The sequence below is a fragment of the Ranitomeya variabilis genome, chromosome 6 (genome assembly GCF_051348905.1).
Source record: "Ranitomeya variabilis isolate aRanVar5 chromosome 6, aRanVar5.hap1, whole genome shotgun sequence".
NCBI lineage: Eukaryota > Metazoa > Chordata > Amphibia > Anura > Dendrobatidae > Ranitomeya > Ranitomeya variabilis.
In genome coordinates, this window is record NC_135237.1 from 15656739 (window position 1) to 15675679 (window position 18941).

The window sequence follows — 18941 nt, forward strand, 5'->3', positions numbered from 1 at the left end:
GTTACCTGCCATGTGGGTAGTGTCCTACCAACAAGGGGGACAGAGAGAACGTGAGGACCTTGTGTGAGGCCTAAGGCAGAAAGGGACTACAACATGGCGCAGTAAGGAAGGCTTCCAACTCCACCTGGTTAGGGGGATTCCTGAATCGCTTCCAAGCCAGCCAGACCACACCATTAACTGTGATCCGGTGCCCTGGACTGTGGCTGCCTGAATCACACAGTAAAGAGGTAAAGAGACTGCAACCCTGTGTCCTCTAGTTCTTTCTACACCATCTACCACCTGTCCCTACTACACCGGGAGCCCTGGGGACCCAGCTTCACATGTGTGGGAAGTCAGAACATCCCTGCTGCAGTACCATCACCCCAGGAGACCCCTTTAAAGCAGCGTCGGTTAACCCTGACCGAAAACCACAGGTGGTATCATGAACAAACTTTATTCAACAACCCCTTTAAAGTCCTTCTCTTTAATTTGGTCACCCAGGGCCACGGACCGGGTCGCTGCCGCCGTGACCACCCCTTTAACGACCACCGAACCTGGTACCGAGTAACCCCTAGGCCCTAGCGGGGCGCTCCAGAAGCATTATTGGGGCACTCAGGGTATTGTGACTGTGAAAGGTGCACATGCGACATTATCACTTTCTTGAGGCAGAATGTGGACACTGTTTCTAGGGCATTTGCACAGGGCATTAATATTTTCTAGGGGGCTATTTGACCATCTAGAGCAGGGGTGGGGAATCTTTTTTCTGCCAAGGGCCGTTTGAATATTTATACCATCCTTCGGGGGCCGTACAAACTCTGCCCATACAGTACAGCCTGACTCTGGCACTGGTGTCAGGACGTGATCTTTTATTGCATGCCCTTCAGTGTTCAGTAGTGAGCACTGTGTGTGTGCTAACAGAGCAAGGAGAAATTAACGAGCTGGTGGCAACCAAAACACAGCTCCCTGCCCAAGAATGCGGTCCCTGAGAATCTGCACGCGGGCCTGATTAAAGGTCATCGAGGGCCGTTAGTGGCCCTGGGGCCTGAGGTTCCCCACCCCTGATCTAGAGGCCACAGTATTTGTAGAGGGTGTGGGAATTACTATGAGGCAGTATGTGCAGCATAGTTATTGTGGCAAACAGTAGGTGCGGTAATACGGACACATATGGCAGCGGCGGCTCAGCATTGGGGTCTCAGCAGCATGAGGGGTTTGTGCAGGTTGGGATAGATGGTGGTGGTGCCAGAAATATGAGAATACAGGAAAGATATAAATCTTGGTACCGTGTTAGCCAGTGGATAGAAAAATATTTAGAATTGAGCGTCCTCAGTGGTTGATACCTTTTAAAGGCGAACTGAAAAGATGGTAACAAATTGCAGCTTTCGAGACTATGCAGGTCTCTTCATCAGATATAGAATAATAGAAATTCTGAAGAATCACAATTATGCACAACACAGAACAGAAAAAAAAAAAAAAAACATGGATAAGGCAGGTGCCGTGAAGCAGAACTACCATTATGTGAGAGTGATAAACAGTTATGTCCATAAATACTGGAAAAGTTCACAGATAAGGAGTGTATTTGGATAACTATATAGACTCCTTCAGACATGTGATAAAATCCACCATCATAGACACCAACAGGAGACAAGCGTCCAACATCAGTGCCCAGGAGAGAAAGGCCATACAGTCACTGAAAACCAACAAAGAAATCATCTTCAAACCTGCTGACAAGGGAGGTGCAGTAGTCATGATGAACACATCAGACTATATGAAGGAAGCAAACAGACAACTTATGGACACACCGGACTCGGATCCTACACAGGACTATTACAAGGAACTAAACAAGTTAGTATCTTGTCTGCCCGACGAATCCATAAGAGCCGATGACCTGATACCAGAAAGTCCAAGATCAGGGACATTCTACATGCTTCCCAAAATCCACAAATCTGGAAACCCATAAAGACCAATTATCTCATGTGTGGGCACCTTACGGAGCAGGTATCTGGATGGGTAGAGGGTATTCTTAAACCCCTAGTAAAGGATACACCCAGCTACATTCAGGACACAACTGACCTACTGAATAAACTATCAGCAATAGGTCCTCTACCAGAAGGAACCATCCTGGCCACCATGGATGTGGACTCTTTGTACTCCAATATCCCACACCAGGATGGATTAAATGCCTGCAAACTCTTCCTGGAAAACACAGGGACTGATGCGGATTCTGTGGTGAAACTTATAAAATTCATCCTCACCCACAATTACTTTGAGTTTGACAAGAAGATCTATCTACAGGAGACTGGCACAGCAATGGGAAGTAAAATGGCCCCACAGTATGCAAATCTGTTCATGGCCAAGCTTGAAAGCGACTTTTTGTCCTCATGTCCCATCAGGCCTCTGGCCTACTACCGCTACATTGATGACATTTTAATCATCTGGACGGAGTCTGAGCCACAGCTAAAGACGTTCCATGAACAGTTTCATCAATTTCATCCCACCATCAACTTGACACTCAACTACCCCTGCACTGAAATTAACTTTTTGGACACCATCATTAAGCTGCAGAACAATAAAATAGAGACATCCCTGTATCAGAAGCCAATCGACCGTCCAACAAACCTTAAATGGGACAGTTTCCATCCAAAACACATAAAAACTCCATTGTCTACAGCCAAGCCATCAGATACAATCATATATGTTCCACCCCATGGACAGGGATGAACACCTTGGTCGCCTCAGAAAGACCTTTTTGAATCAGGGCGACCATCCAAGAACAATTGAAAATCAGATCACAAGAGCCACCAGAATATCAAGGAATCACCTGCTACATTACAAAGCTAAAGAAGGAAATAACCGGGTACCTCTAGTAGTTACCTACAATCCAAATCTGGAGGCGCTAAGGGGAGCTGCTCGGAAATTACAACCTTTACTACAAAGAGATGCCCGACTACAATCCATGTTTCCAGACCCCCCACTACTGTGTTTTAGGCAGCCCCCAAATCTAAGAAGCATCATTGTCAAGAGCTCCCTGTCCTCTCCAACAGCTGCAGGAACCTTTCCCTGCAACCAGAAAAAATGTAAAACCTGTCCATTCATAATGACCACGGACAAGATAAAGATCATAACTCACATCAGGACTACAAGATCCCAGGTACTTTCAGCTGCGTCACATCTAATGTGGTGTACCTAATTATTTGTACTAGATGTCCAACTGGGGGTCTGTATGTGGGGGAGACAGGGCAAAAACTGAGGACAAGGATGAACTCTCACCGCCATACAATAAGAGTAAAAAGAATGGATCTACCTGTGGCCAAACATTTTTGTCTCCCAGATCTCAGCATTATGGACATCTTCAAATCCCAGAGAGACAGAAGAGTCTGTGAGTATAAACTGATGATGACGTTTGACACACTCAGTGCAGGAATGAATGTGTCGCATGGATTTATGTCTTTTTACATCAATTAATGAATTTGCTCCTCAGACCTTGTGGGGGCATCACAACACAGAACCAGACCCCAATCAGAGGACAATAAAACATTCACATTCCTTATCTATGAACTGTTCCAATATTTATGGACACAACTGTTTATCACTCACATAATGGTAGTTCTGCTTCACGTCTCCTGTTGTATCTATGGCATTTTTCTGGGCTGTGTTGTGCATAAATATGTGTTTTATCAAACTTTCTATTAATCTCTGCCTAATGACGGGACCTGTGTACTCTTAAAAGCTGCAATTTGTTACCATCTTTTCAGTTAGCCATTAAAAGGTATCAACCACTGATGACTCTCAATTCTAAATATTTTTCTATTGAAATATGACAAGTCAGATGTGTCTTTGTTGTATTCTCTGCAGCCGAGTTGTGGCTGGGGAAGTTGTCATGTCGTTCTGGGCCAGATGGAAAAGACGGGAAAAGTGATGATTCCATCAGAAAGAACGTCAACGGTAAGTCACCATCTATATCTGTAATGTGATCTCTTATATGTTCTGCAGCACTGGTATCTGCTACTGACCATATGGCAGTAATATCCATGTTGGTCTTTGTAGAGAGATTTTCAGTAACATCATGGTCATCTGCTGAGGTTCTCCTCCACTATTAGGGTGCGCCACCATAGTTGTAATAAGGGTTCCCTGGTTAGGGGCCGCTCAGATGTTTCTCCCGCCCAGACCTGGACCTCTAGCTACGCCTCTGTGGAGGCCATAATAGCAATGCCAGCTGCTTACACCCCCAATACCAGGAACTCGTAAGACAGGTACCTGAGCAGAAATCTTTCATAAGGTTGGCGATAGGCAAATCCAGCCCTTCGGACATGTACATTCTCCAGGAGACCCAAATATTCCACCTGGTGGAGACATCGGCGGTCATCGAACAGGACAGGAGACTTCTGATCATTAGGCTTCACACAGCGGACGTAATATGGCTCCTGAAATACAAAGGTCCAGAAGTCAATGTCCCCTGAAATCACACAGATAACAGCAAAGATAACGTCTCTGGTGGGCCAGTAAGGGAATCCTCCATCTGCCCGACTCAGATACAATAATGGGCCAGCAGAACACTTTGAAGCAATCACTACTAGGATCTATTTATTTTGCGATGATTCACAAATAAATTATAAGATCTAACCGACAAAGAAGACCTGAAAATCACCCTCTCTTCTATTTTATGAAAGGAGCTCCCCCTAGTGGTGGCTGCAGACAGAATCTTATCATGTGTCTCTGTATACAGGGAGCTCCCCCTAGTGGTGGCTGCAGACAGGATCTTATCATGCATCTCTGTATACAGGGAGCTCCCCCTAGTGGTGGCTGCAGACAGAATCTTATCATGTGTCTCTGTATACAGGGAGCTCCCCCTAGTGGTGACTGCAGACAGGATCTTATCATGTGTCTCTGTATACAGGGAGCTCCCCCTAGTGGTGGCTACAGACAGAATCTTATCATGTATCTCTGTATACAGGGAGCTCCCCCTAGTGGTGGCTGCAGACAGAATCTTATCATGTGTCTCTGTATACAGGGAGCTCCCCCTAGTGGTGACTGCAGACAGGATCTTATCCTGTATCTCTGTATACAGGGAGCTCCCCCTAGTGGTGGCTGTAGACAATATCTTATCATGTATCTCTGTATACAGGGAGCTCCCCCTAGTGGTGACTGCAGACAGGATCTTATCATGTATCTCTGTATACAGGGAGCTCCCCCTAGTGGTGGCTGTAGACAATATCTTATCATGTATCTCTGTATACAGGGAGCTCCCCCTAGTGGTGGCTGCAGACAGGATCTTATCATGTATCTCTGTATACAGGGAGCTCCCCCTAGTGGTGGCTGTAGACAATATCTTATCATGTATCTCTGTATACAGGGAGCTCCCCCTAGTGGTGGCTGCAGACAGGATCTTATCATGTATCTCTGTGTACAGGGAGCTCCCCCTAGTGGTGACTGCAGACAGGATCTTATCATGTATCTCTGTATACAGGGAGCTCCCCCTAGTGGTGGCTGCAGACAGGATCTTATCATGTATCTCTGTATACAGGGAGCTCCCCCTAGTGGTGGCTGTAGACAATATCTTATCATGTATCTCTGTATACAGGGAGCTCCCCCTAGTGGTGGCTGCAGACAGGATCTTATCATGTATCTCTGTGTACAGGGAGCTCCCCCTAGTGGTGACTGCAGACAGGATCTTATCATGTATCTCTGTATACAGGGAGCTCCCCCTAGTGGTGGCTGCAGACAGGATGTTATCATGTATCTCTGTATACAGGGAGCTCCCCCTAGTGGTGGCTGCAGACAGGATCTTATCATGTATCTCTGTATACAGGGAGCTCCCCCTAGTGGTGTCTGCAGACAGGATCTTATCATGTATCTGTGTATAGAGGGAGCTCCCCCTAGTGGTGGCTGCAGACAGGATCTTATCATGTATCTCTGTATACAGGGAGCTCCCCCTAGTGGTGGCTGCAGACAGGATCTTATCATGTATCTCTGTATACAGGGAGCTCCCCCTAGCGGTGGCTGCAGACAGGATCTTATCATGTATCTGTGTATAGAGGGAGCTCCCCCTAGTGTTGCTGCAGACAGGATCTTATCATGCATCTCTGTATACAGGGAGCTCCCCCTAGTGGTGGCTGCAGACAGAATCTTATCATGTGTCTCTGTATACAGGGAGCTCCCCCTAGTGGTGGCTGCAGACAGAATCTTATCATGTGTCTCTGTATACAGGGAGCTCCCCCTAGTGGTGACTGCAGACAGGATCTTATCATGTGTCTCTGTATACAGGGAGCTCCCCCTAGTGGTGGCTGCAGACAGAATCTTATCATGTATCTCTGTATACAGGGAGCTCCCCCTAGTGGTGGCTGCAGACAGGATGTTATCATGTATCTCTGTATACAGGGAGCTCCCCCTAGTGGTGGCTGCAGACAGGATGTTATCATGTACCTCTGTATACAGGGAGCTCCCCCTAGTGGTGGCTGCAGACAGGATCTTATCATGTATCTCTGTATACAGGGAGCTCCCCCTAGTGGTGGCTGCAGACAGGATCTTATCATGTATCTCTGTATACAGGGAGCTCCCCCTAATGGTGGCTGCAGACAGGATCTTATCATATATCTCTGTATACAGGGAGCTCCCCCTAGTGGTGTCTGCAGACAGGATCTTATCATGTATCTCTGTATACAGGGAGCTCCCCCTAGTGGTGACTGCAGACAGAATCTTATCATGTATCTCTGTATACAGGGAGCTCCCCCTAGTGATGGCTGCAGACAGGATCTTATCATGTATCTCTGTATACAGGGAGCTCCCCCTAGTGGTGACTGCAGACAGGATCTTATCATGTATCTCTGTATACAGGGAGCTCCCCCTAGTGGTGACTGCAGGCAGGATCTTATCATGTATCTCTGTATACAGGGAGCTCCCCCTAGTGGTGGCTGCAGACAGGATCTTATCATGTATCTCTGTATACAGGGAGCTCCCCCTAGTGGTGGCTGCAGACAGGATCTTATCATGTATCTCTGTATACAGGGAGCTCCCCCTAGTGGTGGCTGCAGACAGGATCTTATCATGTATCTCTGTATACAGGGAGCTTCCCCTAGTGGTGGCTGCAGACAGGATGTTATCATATATCTCTGTATACAGGGAGCTCCCCCTAGTGGTGGCTGCAGACAGGATCTTATCATGTATCTCCTGTATACAGGGAGCTCCCCCTAGTGGTGACTGCAGGCAGGATCTTATCATGTATCTCTGTATACAGGGAGCTCCCCCTAGTGGTGGCTGCAGACAGGATCTTATCATGTATCTCTGTATACAGGGAGCTCCCCCTAGTGGTGGCTGCAGACAGGATCTTATCATGTATCTCTGTATACAGGTAGCTCCCCCTAGTGGTGGCTGCAGACAGGATCTTATCATGTATCTCTGTATGCAGGGAGCTCCCCCTAGTGGTGGCCGCAGACAGAACCTTATCATGTATCTCTGTATACAGGGAGCTCCCCCTAGTGGTGGCTGCAGACAGAATCTTATCATGTATCTCCTGTATACAGGGAGCTCCCCCTAGTGGTGACTGCAGGCAGGATCTTATCATGTATCTCTGTATACAGGGAGCTCCCCCTAGTGGTGGCTGCAGACAGGATCTTATCATGTATCTCTGTATACAGGGAGCTCCCCCTAGTGGTGGCTGCAGACAGGATCTTATCATGTATCTCTGTATACAGGTAGCTCCCCCTAGTGGTGGCTGCAGACAGGATCTTATCATGTATCTCTGTATACAGGGAGCTCCCCCTAGTGGTGGCTGCAGACAGGATCTTATCATGTATCTCTGTATACAGGGAGCTCCCCCTAGTGGTGTCTGCAGACAGGATCTTATCATGTATCTCTGTATACAGGGAGCTCCCCCTAGTGGTGGCTGCAGACAGGATGTTGTCACGTATCTGTATACAGGGAGCTCCCCCTAGTGGTGGCTGCGGGCGGAATCTAACCATTTACCACTCTCTGTGATTATTAGTGATAATTCTGGCTGTATAGTTGACACCTGTAAGTACATGCTTGGAGCCCTGAATTAGAGATATGAGATCAGCTCCTCTATATATAGCAGAGATTACGGGCAGGTACACCAGAACGCCCTCCAGTCACACGCACACACACGTTCCTGCTCTTTTCATCCCGATCCTTGGGAAGTCTGAATGGCAGGAGCGTGACGGTATAATGAATGTCTTAGCATAGGGGAGAAGAAAATTCTCCTGAATTATTAAATGCCGAGTCGGCAGATGGACTAATTCTGCCAAGTTATCGCACTTCAAGGTTTCCAGCGTGTGTTCTGTCACCTCGCTCAGCACCACGGGGCAGGGCGAGATGACGAGGAACGGTATGTAAACTGTAAAATATTCAATGAAAGTCACCTCTGAAAGTGTCAGGAAGCTGAAAACCTGTGAAGACTCCGTCAGGTGTAAAGTCAGGTGTCTACTGGCAGCAGCGGCTGGAAAATGGGGCAAGAATGGCCGACAACTCTGGGGTCAACCTTGTTCTTTTGGCAGCAAAGGGGGGGGGTTAAGTGCAAAAAATGTCTATGCCCTGATGAGACATGGGGTGGAAACAAGAAAAGTCCCACACATCCCGAGGGCCTCAGGAATAACCAACCGTGCTGTGATGGGGCTGACAACCTCCCACACATGGCGGACAGGCTGGTTGTCAGCAGTAATTAGAGGTGGGCCGGTGCTGTAGAATCAGGGGTGTACTCATTTCTGATCACGTCATTATACTGCATTTGGAGCATTTTCCACAGTTTTCTGCTGTTATTCTCCAGCACTCGCCCCTTTAGTAATGAGATAAAGTGAATTGTTCACTCCTCGCCGCCGTGACATAAGTGATAAATCTTCATTATTCGGTGTTTCTAACATCTTTCTCATTCTCTGGAGTTGTAAATAACATGTAGAATTGTATCCCCGGCCCAGCCGGTTAGTGGCGAGCCGGACCCTGTAGTAGACACTGACACGGATGTGGCCCAGCGGTGCGTGTCCCTGGTGGGCCCCTGGGATTGTGTCCAGTCATCCTAAAGTAAGCTTCTGAGCCCAAAATGGCTGATAACAGAGAGCAATCGCTTGTATTCACTCCTCCCATCGTCAGCCTCTCCTAATTCCGAAAAATACTCATAACCGCGAGCAATAGAAACTAAAAAAAGTTATCAGTGCGTAGAGAAATTAAATCTTGTAGTTGTAGCATCCCTTTACCCTATCAGCTGATAACAGGGGACAACAGACTGCACTGACTACACATGGAGAGGTACTGTCCCTTTAAGTGACTGCGCCCGACTTTCTGCGGCTCGTAACTTTATGTCAAGTATAATGAGAGAAAAGAGCCGATCTCCGAACAGCAGCTGAGACTCTGCGGCTATAAATACACGAAGCGCGAGACGATATTGTCACCGAAGACGCTGCGAGGAGCCGGCAAAATGCTGCAAACGGGGGAGAACCAGCCTCATGGGGTCCGTGCACTCACACAATACAGAAGAATACAGAGAATATCATCACAAAGTGGATCTCCTATATTCTAGAGAGTCATTACAGAGGGATCTATTTCATGTGTTTATTTCTGGTAATGTTGATGATTATGGCTTACAGCCAATGAAAACCCAAAGGTCATTATCTCAGTAAATTAGAATACTTTATAACACCAGCTTGAAAAATGATTATTAAATCCGAAATGTTGTCCTACTGAAATGTCTGTTCAGTGAATGCACTCAATACTTGTTCGTGGCTCCTTTTACATCAATTACTGCATCATCACTGCGGCGTGGCATGGAGGCGATCAGCCTGTGGCGCTGCTGAGGGGTTATGGAAGCCCAGGTTGCTTTGATAGCAGCCTTCAGCTCGTCTGCATTGTTGGGTCTGGTGTCTCATCTTCCTCTTGACAATACTCCATAGATTCTCTATGAGGTTAAGGTCAGGCGAGTTTGCTGCCAATCAAGCCCAGTGATACTGTTGTTTTTACACCAGGTATTGGTACTTTTGGCAGTGTGGACAGGCCGGGGCGGCTCCAGGTGTTCATAGGCCCTGGGCGAAAGAGTCCCGGTGGGCCCCTTTAACACATACCACAATTCATAATGCACGGATATGGCAGAGAAATATAGGTATAGTACAATGCCAAAGATTTCACTTACTTCTTACATTACTTGAGTGATATCTATTGTACATTCTACATTAGCTCAGAAACCGGACAGTATAGTCCTCTATACAGAATAATGAGCCTCATATATTGACCCATACAGTATAATTGGCACCACATAGTCCTCTATACAGAATAATGAGCCCCATATATTGCTCCAAACAGAATAATGAGCCCAATATTATGCTCCATACAGTATGAGCCGCATATATTGCTCCATACGGAATTGACCCCATATAATTCTCCATACAGTATAGTGAGCCACATATAATTCTACTTACAGTATATGACGGGCCCCATCTATTGCTCCATATATAATGGGCCTCATATAATGCTCCATACTGTATATGATCGGCCCCATACAGTATACTGTGTCCCATATATTGCTCCATACAGAATGGGCCCCATATGATGCTCCAAAAATAATTGGCCCCATAAGATGCTCCATGTATAATGAGTCCCATATAATACTCCATATATAATTGGCCATATAAAATGCTCCATATATAATTAGTCCCATAAGATGTTTCATATATTATTGGCCCCATATACTGCTCCATATTGAATTGGCCCCATAAGATGCTCCCTATAAAATTTGCTTCATAAGATGCTCCCTATATTATTGGCCCCATAAGATACTCCATATAGAATTAGCCCCATATATTGCTCCAAATATTAAAAAAAAATAAAAAAATGAAATCCTCACCTCTCGTTGCTTGACGCTGCTCTGCTCTGGACTCCTCACCATCGGCGTCTTCCTGCTGTCTGTGCTGCGACTGCTCAGGCAGAGGGCGAACACTGGTGACGTCATCGCGCCCTCTGACCTGAACGTCACAGTCAGAGGATGGAAGACGCTGCAGCGCTGGAACCAGGTGAGGTAAGTATCGCAAGTGCCGAGGCCCGGAGAAGGCGGGGGGTCCACTCGCGGTGGTCAGCACTATAACGCGCCAGTGTCCCCGACGGCGAGTGGGTCCCCTGCCTGCTCAGGGCCCCGGCACTTGCCCGGGTGCTGACGTCGGCCCTATGGACAGGGGCCAAGTCCTGCTGGAGAATTATATTTCCATCTCCAAAAAGTTTGTCGGCAGAGGGAAGCATGAAGTGCTCTATAATGTCCTGGTAGACGGCTGCGCTGACTTTGGTCTTGATAAAAAACAGTGGACCTACACCAGCAGATGACATGGCTCCCCGAACCATCACTGATTGTGGAGACTTCACACTAGACCTCCAGCAGCTTGGGTTGTGGCCTCTCCACTCTTCCTCCAGACTCCGGGACCTTGATTTCCAAATAAAATGCAAAATTTACTTTCATCTGAACACAACACTTGGACCACTGACAACAGTCCAGTTGTTCTTCTCCTGGGCCCAGGTAAGAGGCTTCTGGCGTTGTCTATTGGTCATGAGTGGCTGACACAAGGAATGTGACACTTGTAGCCCATGTCCTGGACACGTCTGTGTGTGGTGAAGCAATGACTCCAGCAGCAGTCCACTCCTTGTGAATCTCCTCCACATTACTGAATGGCCTTTTCTTAACAATCCTTTCCAGGCTGCGGTTCTCCCGGTTGCTTGTGCACCTTTCTCTACCACACTTTTTCCTTCCACTTTCCATTAATATTCTTGGATACAGAACTGTGTGAACAGCCGGCTTCTTTACCAATGACCTTTTGTGGCTTCCCCTCCTTGTGGAGTGTGTCAGTGACGCCTTCTGGACATCTGTCGGGTCAGCAGTCTTCCCCATGATTGTGTAGCTACCGAAGCAGACTAAGGCTACGTCCCCACAGTCAGTAATCGGCAGCATTTGGACACAGCACATGGCCGCTGCATCCAAAGTGCTGCCGGCTTTTGAGTGCAGGTGATTTTGCATGTGTTCATTGAACCATGCGGAATCAGCGAGTTGAATACATTGGATGAGAGAAATTTATCTTGCAGAGACTCACTTCTCCATAAGATAAATTGACATGCTGCAGTCTGGAAAGGTGCAACGCATGTCCGTCTTTGTGGGTGATCCGCAGGCGTCTCTGGCGCATAGTGCAGATGGGATTTCTTGAAATCATATCCACTATGCTGTAACATCTGGACGCCATGGGTTAGACCTTGCAGATGTACACTGCGTCCAACCCGCTGCGTTTACTGACCGTGGGAACATAACCTAAGGGACCTTTATAAACACTTAGGAGCCTTTGCAGGTGTTTTTGTTAATTATTGTAATTTACTGAGATAATGACTTTTGGTTTTTCATTGGCTGGGAGCCATAATCATCAACATTAACAGAAATAAACACGTGAAATAGATCACTCTGTGTGAAATGACTCTATAGAATATAGGAGATTCACTTTTTGTATTGAAGAACTGAAATAAATTCACTTTTTGATGATATTCTAATTTTGTGAGAAGCACTTGTAGATAACCGGGAGGTCACTCTCAATGAGGCCCAAATATAACTACTATACAATGGATATAAAAAGTCTACATATCCCTGATAAAATTCAATGTTTTTGACATTTTAGTGCTGCCCAAAACCTGCACAAATCCATTGAGAAACAAACTAATCTTTTCAAGTGGAAAAAGAAAAATACAAGATTTAAAATATTGTAGTTGCATACATTTTCACACAATTACACAAATACTTTATTGCAATCCTGTACATTCAGTCTTTTTGGGTTGGAGTCTCAGTGCGGCACGCCTAGTATTGGCGATCTTTGCCCGCTCCTCCTTGCAGTCTCTCCACATGTGTCAGATTGCGGGGCATCTCCTGTGTACAGCGCCCTCTTCATGTCACCACAGATTTTCCCTTGGACTCAGGTCTGGGTACGGGCTGGATCATTCCAGAACTTCCATCTTCTTCTGTAGCAGCCATTTTTTTTTAGAGTAGTTGTGATGAAAGGAGAAATTCCTCTTCATCTTCAGCTTTTTAGCAGAGTTCTGAAGGTTTTGATGAAAAATTGACTGATATTTGGAACTGTAATTCCCTCCACCTGGACTAAAGCTCCAGTTCCAGCTGCCAAAGCACAATGCTGCCCCCACCATGCCTCACTGTGGGGATGGTAATCTTCTGGTAATCTGCAGCGTTGGCTTTGGACGTTTTGGAATTATGGGCAAAAAGTTCCTCATTGATCTCAGGCATAACAGAGATCTGGCAAAACACAGCCGTGCTTGGATGCTTTTCTTTGTAAGAAAAGGTTTCCTTCTTGTCACCACACAGGCCAGATGCTGTATATTAAAAATACAGGAGATTGTTGTGAGATGCAGCACACAACCAGAACTGGATAGAAATTCCAGTAGCTCCTTTAACGCTGCTGCAGGACTTTTGGCAGACTTCAGAACCAATTTTCTTCTTGTCATTCCATCATTTTTGAGGGAAGTCCAGTTCTAGGAAATGTCACTGCTGTGTAAAACTTCAGTCACATCATCCTGACATCTTCAAAGTGCTCCATGGTAGATCTGATGCCTGGGGAATGATTTTGCACCTTCTCCTGACTGATACATTTTCACAATGAGATCCCTTTGCTGTGTTGTCAGCTGTTTATGAACCAGAAAATGTCAGGAAAAATGTCTTAGAACAGAGACACTTTCTATGGGATTAATAAGAATCGCTGTAAATGACGGAGGCTGAGCAATGACTACTATGTAACATGAGGGTAACTGCAATTGGTTAATTCTCAACCCAAACACATCCCCAATTATAAGAGGGTGTTCACACTTATGCAAACATATTATTATAATTTTGTTATTTTTATTTTTCCCCTCAAAATGATTATATGTTTTCAGTTTGCCTTTCAATAGAATTGTACAGATTATAGGTTGCAATAAAGGTGGAAACATTTCTGAAATGATTTTTCTGGTAAGATTTTTTTACATGACAAAAACTTGGAATTATATTTACTATAATACTGCTGCTATGTGCAAGCGTATAACCACTTTAATACTGAATTGAATGTCAATGAATTTGAACTTCTACATTTTAAAGGATTCCTTCTTCCTCTAACTAACATATTTGCCATACTACAAGGTTCCGTGTATTGTAGGAAATTTTACTTTGGGTGAGCTGATTGTTTCGTTTTTTTTGTACTATAATACCCCCCCCAAAATACAATATTATAACTGCTATAATACTGCTCCTATGTACAAGAATATAACTACTATAATACTGCTCCCTATGTACAAGAATATAACTACTATAATACTGCCCCTATGAACAAGAATATAACTACTATAATACTGCCCCTATGTACAAGAATATCACTACTATAATACTGCCCCTATGTACAAGAATATAACTACTATAATACTGCCCCTATGAACAAGAATATAACTACTATAATACTGCCCCTATATACAAGAATATAACTACTATAATACTGCCCCTATATACAAGAATATAACTACTATAATACTGCTCCTATGTACAAGAATATAACTACTATAATACTGCTCCTATGTACAAGAATATCACTACTATAATATTGCCCCTATGTACAAGAATATAACTACTATAATACTGCCCCTATATACAAGAATATAACTACTATAATACTGCTCCTATGTACAGGAATATAACTACTATAATACTGCCCCTATGAACAAGAATATAACTACTATAATACTGCCCCTATATACAAGAATATAACTACTATAATACTGCCCCTATATACAAGAATATAACTACTATAATACTGCTCCTATGTACAAGAATATAACTACTATAATACTGCTCCTATGTACAAGAATATCACTACTATAATATTGCCCCTATGTACAAGAATATAACTACTATAATACTGCTCCCTATGTACAGGAATATAACTACTATAATACTGCTCCTATGTACAAGAATATAACTACTATAATACTGCTCCTATGTACAAGAATATAATTACTATAATACTGCCCCTATGTACAAGAATATAATTACTATAATACTGCTCCCTATGTACAGGAATATAGCCGCGATAATACTGCTGCTATGTACCAGAATAGAACTACTATAATACTGTCCCTATGTTCAAGAATATAACTACTATAATACTGCCCCTATGTACGAGAATATAACTACTATAATACTACCCCTATGTACAAGAATATAGCCACGATAATACTGCCGCTATGTACCAGAATAGAACTACTATAATACTGTCCCTATGTACAAGAATATAACTACTAAAAAACTGCTCCCTATGTACAAGAATATAACTACTATAATACTGCTCCCTATGTACAAGAATATAACTACTATAATACTGCTCCCTATGTACAAGAATATAACTACTATAATACTGCTCCCTATGTACAAGAATATAACTACTATAATACTACTCCCTATGTACAAGAATATAACTACTATAATACTGCTCCTATGTACAAGAATATAACTACTATAATACTGCCCCTATGTACAAGAATATAACTACTATAATACTGCCCCATGTACAAGAATAAAACTACTATAATACTGCTCCTATGTACAGAATATAACTACTATAATACTGCTCCTATGTTCAAGAATATAACTACTATAATACTGCCCCCTATGTACAAGAATATAACTACTATAATACTGCCCCCTATGTACAAGAATATAACTACTATAATACTGCTCCTATGTACAGAATATAACTACTATAATACTGCTCCTATGTACAAGAATATAACTACTATAATACTGCTCCTATGTACAAGAATATAACTACTATAATACTGCTCCTATGTTCAAGAATATAACTACTATAATACTGCTCCTATGTACAAGAATATAACTACTATAATACTGCTCCTATGTTCAAGAATATAACTACTATAATACTGCCGCTATGTAGAAGAATATAACTACTATAATACTGCTCCTATGTACAAGAATATAGCCGCGATAATACTGCCGCTATGTACAAGAATATAACTACTATAATACTGCTCCTATGTACAAGAATATAACTACTATAATACTGCCCCTATGTACAAGAATATAACTACTAAAAAACTGCTCCCTATGTACAAGAATATAACTACTATAATACTGCTCCTATGTACAAGAATAGAACTACTATAATACTGTCCCTATGTACAAGAATATAACTACTAAAAAACTGCTCCCTATGTACAAGAATATAACTACTATAATACTGCCGCTATGTAGAAGAATATAACTACTATAATACTGCCCCTATGTACAGGAATATAACTACTATAATACTGCCTCCTATGTACAAGAATATACCTACTATAATACTGCCCCCTATGGACAAGAATATAACTACTATAATACTGCTCCTATGTACAAGAATATAACTACTATAATACTGCTCCTATGTACAGAATATAACTACTATAATACTGCTCCTATGTTCAAGAATATAACTACTATAATACTGCCCCCTATGTACAAGAATATAACTACTATAATACTGCCCCCTATGTACAAGAATATAACTACTATAATACTGCTCCTATGTACAGAATATAACTACTATAATACTGCTCCTATGTACAAGAATATAACTACTATAATACTGCTCCTATGTACAAGAATATAACTACTATAATACTGCTCCTATGTTCAAGAATATAACTACTATAATACTGCTCCTATGTACAAGAATATAACTACTATAATACTGCTCCTATGTTCAAGAATATAACTACTATAATACTGCCGCTATGTAGAAGAATATAACTACTATAATACTGCTCCTATGTACAAGAATATAGCCGCGATAATACTGCCGCTATGTACAAGAATATAACTACTATAATACTGCTCCTATGTACAAGAATATAACTACTATAATACTGCCCCTATGTACAAGAATATAACTACTAAAAAACTGCTCCCTATGTACAAGAATATAACTACTATAATACTGCTCCTATGTACAAGAATAGAACTACTATAATACTGTCCCTATGTACAAGAATATAACTACTAAAAAACTGCTCCCTATGTACAAGAATATAACTACTATAATACTGCCGCTATGTAGAAGAATATAACTACTATAATACTGCCCCTATGTACAGGAATATAACTACTATAATACTGCCTCCTATGTACAAGAATATACCTACTATAATACTGCCCCCTATGGACAAGAATATAACTACTATAATACTGCTCCTATGTACAAGAATATAACTACTATAATACTGCTCCTATGTACAAGAATATCACTACTATAATACTGCCCCCTATGGACAAGAATATAACTACTATAATACTGCTCCTATGTACAAGAATATAACTACTATAATACTGCCTCTATGTACAAGAATATAACTACTATAATACTGCTCCTATGTTCAAGAATATAACTACTATAATACTGCCCCTATGTACAAGAATATAACTACTATAATACTGCCCCTATGTACAAGAATATAACTACTATAATACTGCCTCTATGTACAAGAATATAACTACTATAATACTGCCCCCTATGTACAAGAATATAACTACTATAATACTGCCCCTATGTACAAGAATATAACTACTATAATACTGCTCCTATGTACAAGAATATAACTACTATAATACTGCCTCTATGTACAAGAATATAACTACTATAATACTGCCCCTATGTACAAGAATATAACTACTATAATACTGCCCCCTATGTACAAGAATATAACTACTATAATACTGCCCCTATGTACAAGAATATAACTACTATAATACTGCCCCTATGTACAAGAATATAACTACTATAATACTGCCTCTATGTACAAGAATATAACTACTATAATACTGCCCCCTATGTACAAGAATATAACTACTATAATACTGCCCCTATGTACAAGAATATAACTACTATAATACTGCTCCTATGTACAAGAATATAACTACTATAATACTGCCTCTATGTACAAGAATATAGCCGCGATAATACTGCCGCTATGCATTTACATCTTATAGACCTTTGAATAACCGGTCAGTAGATGAACCTTATCCCCTTTCTATCTGCTCTTATTTCTATGTGATTTGCCTTTAAACTGTGTGAAAAAACTTTTGAATACAAAGAGTTGGGAATAATCGTTTAGTGACGGCACAATAACCTCAGAATCCATATAAGATGCTATTAAGATTAATACAAAGGAGACACAATGGAGGAGAAATACTACATTTGGGAGAACAGGTCTGCTGTGAATACTCTGCGGGCCGCCCAGATGATGAAAGCGGCGGCGCAGAATAGCGCAGTGTGAACACTACCGACAATAGGGATTCATATAAATATACAGAGCGGGGGAAGGGGGGCCATGAGCAAAGAGTTTTTTTTTTTACTGTGGACATGTATATATTTCTGCTATATAACGGGTGCATGTAATTACCTGCCTGCAGGGCAGGAGACCCCCTCCCGAGCTGACCGACTGGAGGTGAAAGGGTTAAATGGTAACGTCTCCTAAATTTGTTTAATGCCCCTATTACTTGGCAGCGTGTCCCTTTTGGTCTTAGAATTATTCTGACAACTTCTCCTAATCTTGGCAATGGATGTGAGGTTGTCACAGCCCCGGCTATGAACAGAATAGTAAGAGAGTTTTATTAATGATAGTAACATCAGACTTCTCATCTGTGTGGACCAGTCTGTTTGCCTAAGAGACCCCAATCCAGCTCTGGACGAGGGGGGCATCAACGAGCGATGAGCAGCCGGTCAAACCAGTGCTTTTAACTCTCAGGATTCTCATAGACAGAAAATGATTTAGTCGTGCTAATGGTGGAGGATACATTATATCATTGCTGGTCCAGTATGTCATCACCAGTACTAGCACAATGCCAGCCTTACTGGTCCGATATGTCATCACCAGTACTAGTACAATGCCAGCCTTACTGGTCCGATATGTCATCA

The 18941-nt window shown here is 42.9% G+C and overlaps 1 protein-coding gene across 3 annotated transcripts in view; it reads right to left on the reverse strand.

Moving 5' to 3' along the window:
• The window catches only part of LOC143781340 (unconventional myosin-Ig-like), a 213258-nt gene that overhangs the window by 112487 nt on the left and 81830 nt on the right, over positions 1–18941 (reverse strand). For all 3 annotated transcript variants that reach the window (XM_077267894.1, XM_077267893.1, XM_077267895.1), the window contains one exon: positions 4234–4400. In XM_077267894.1, coding sequence (XP_077124009.1) covers positions 4234–4400 — 167 coding nt within the window. The remainder of the gene's footprint in view (positions 1–4233; positions 4401–18941) is intronic.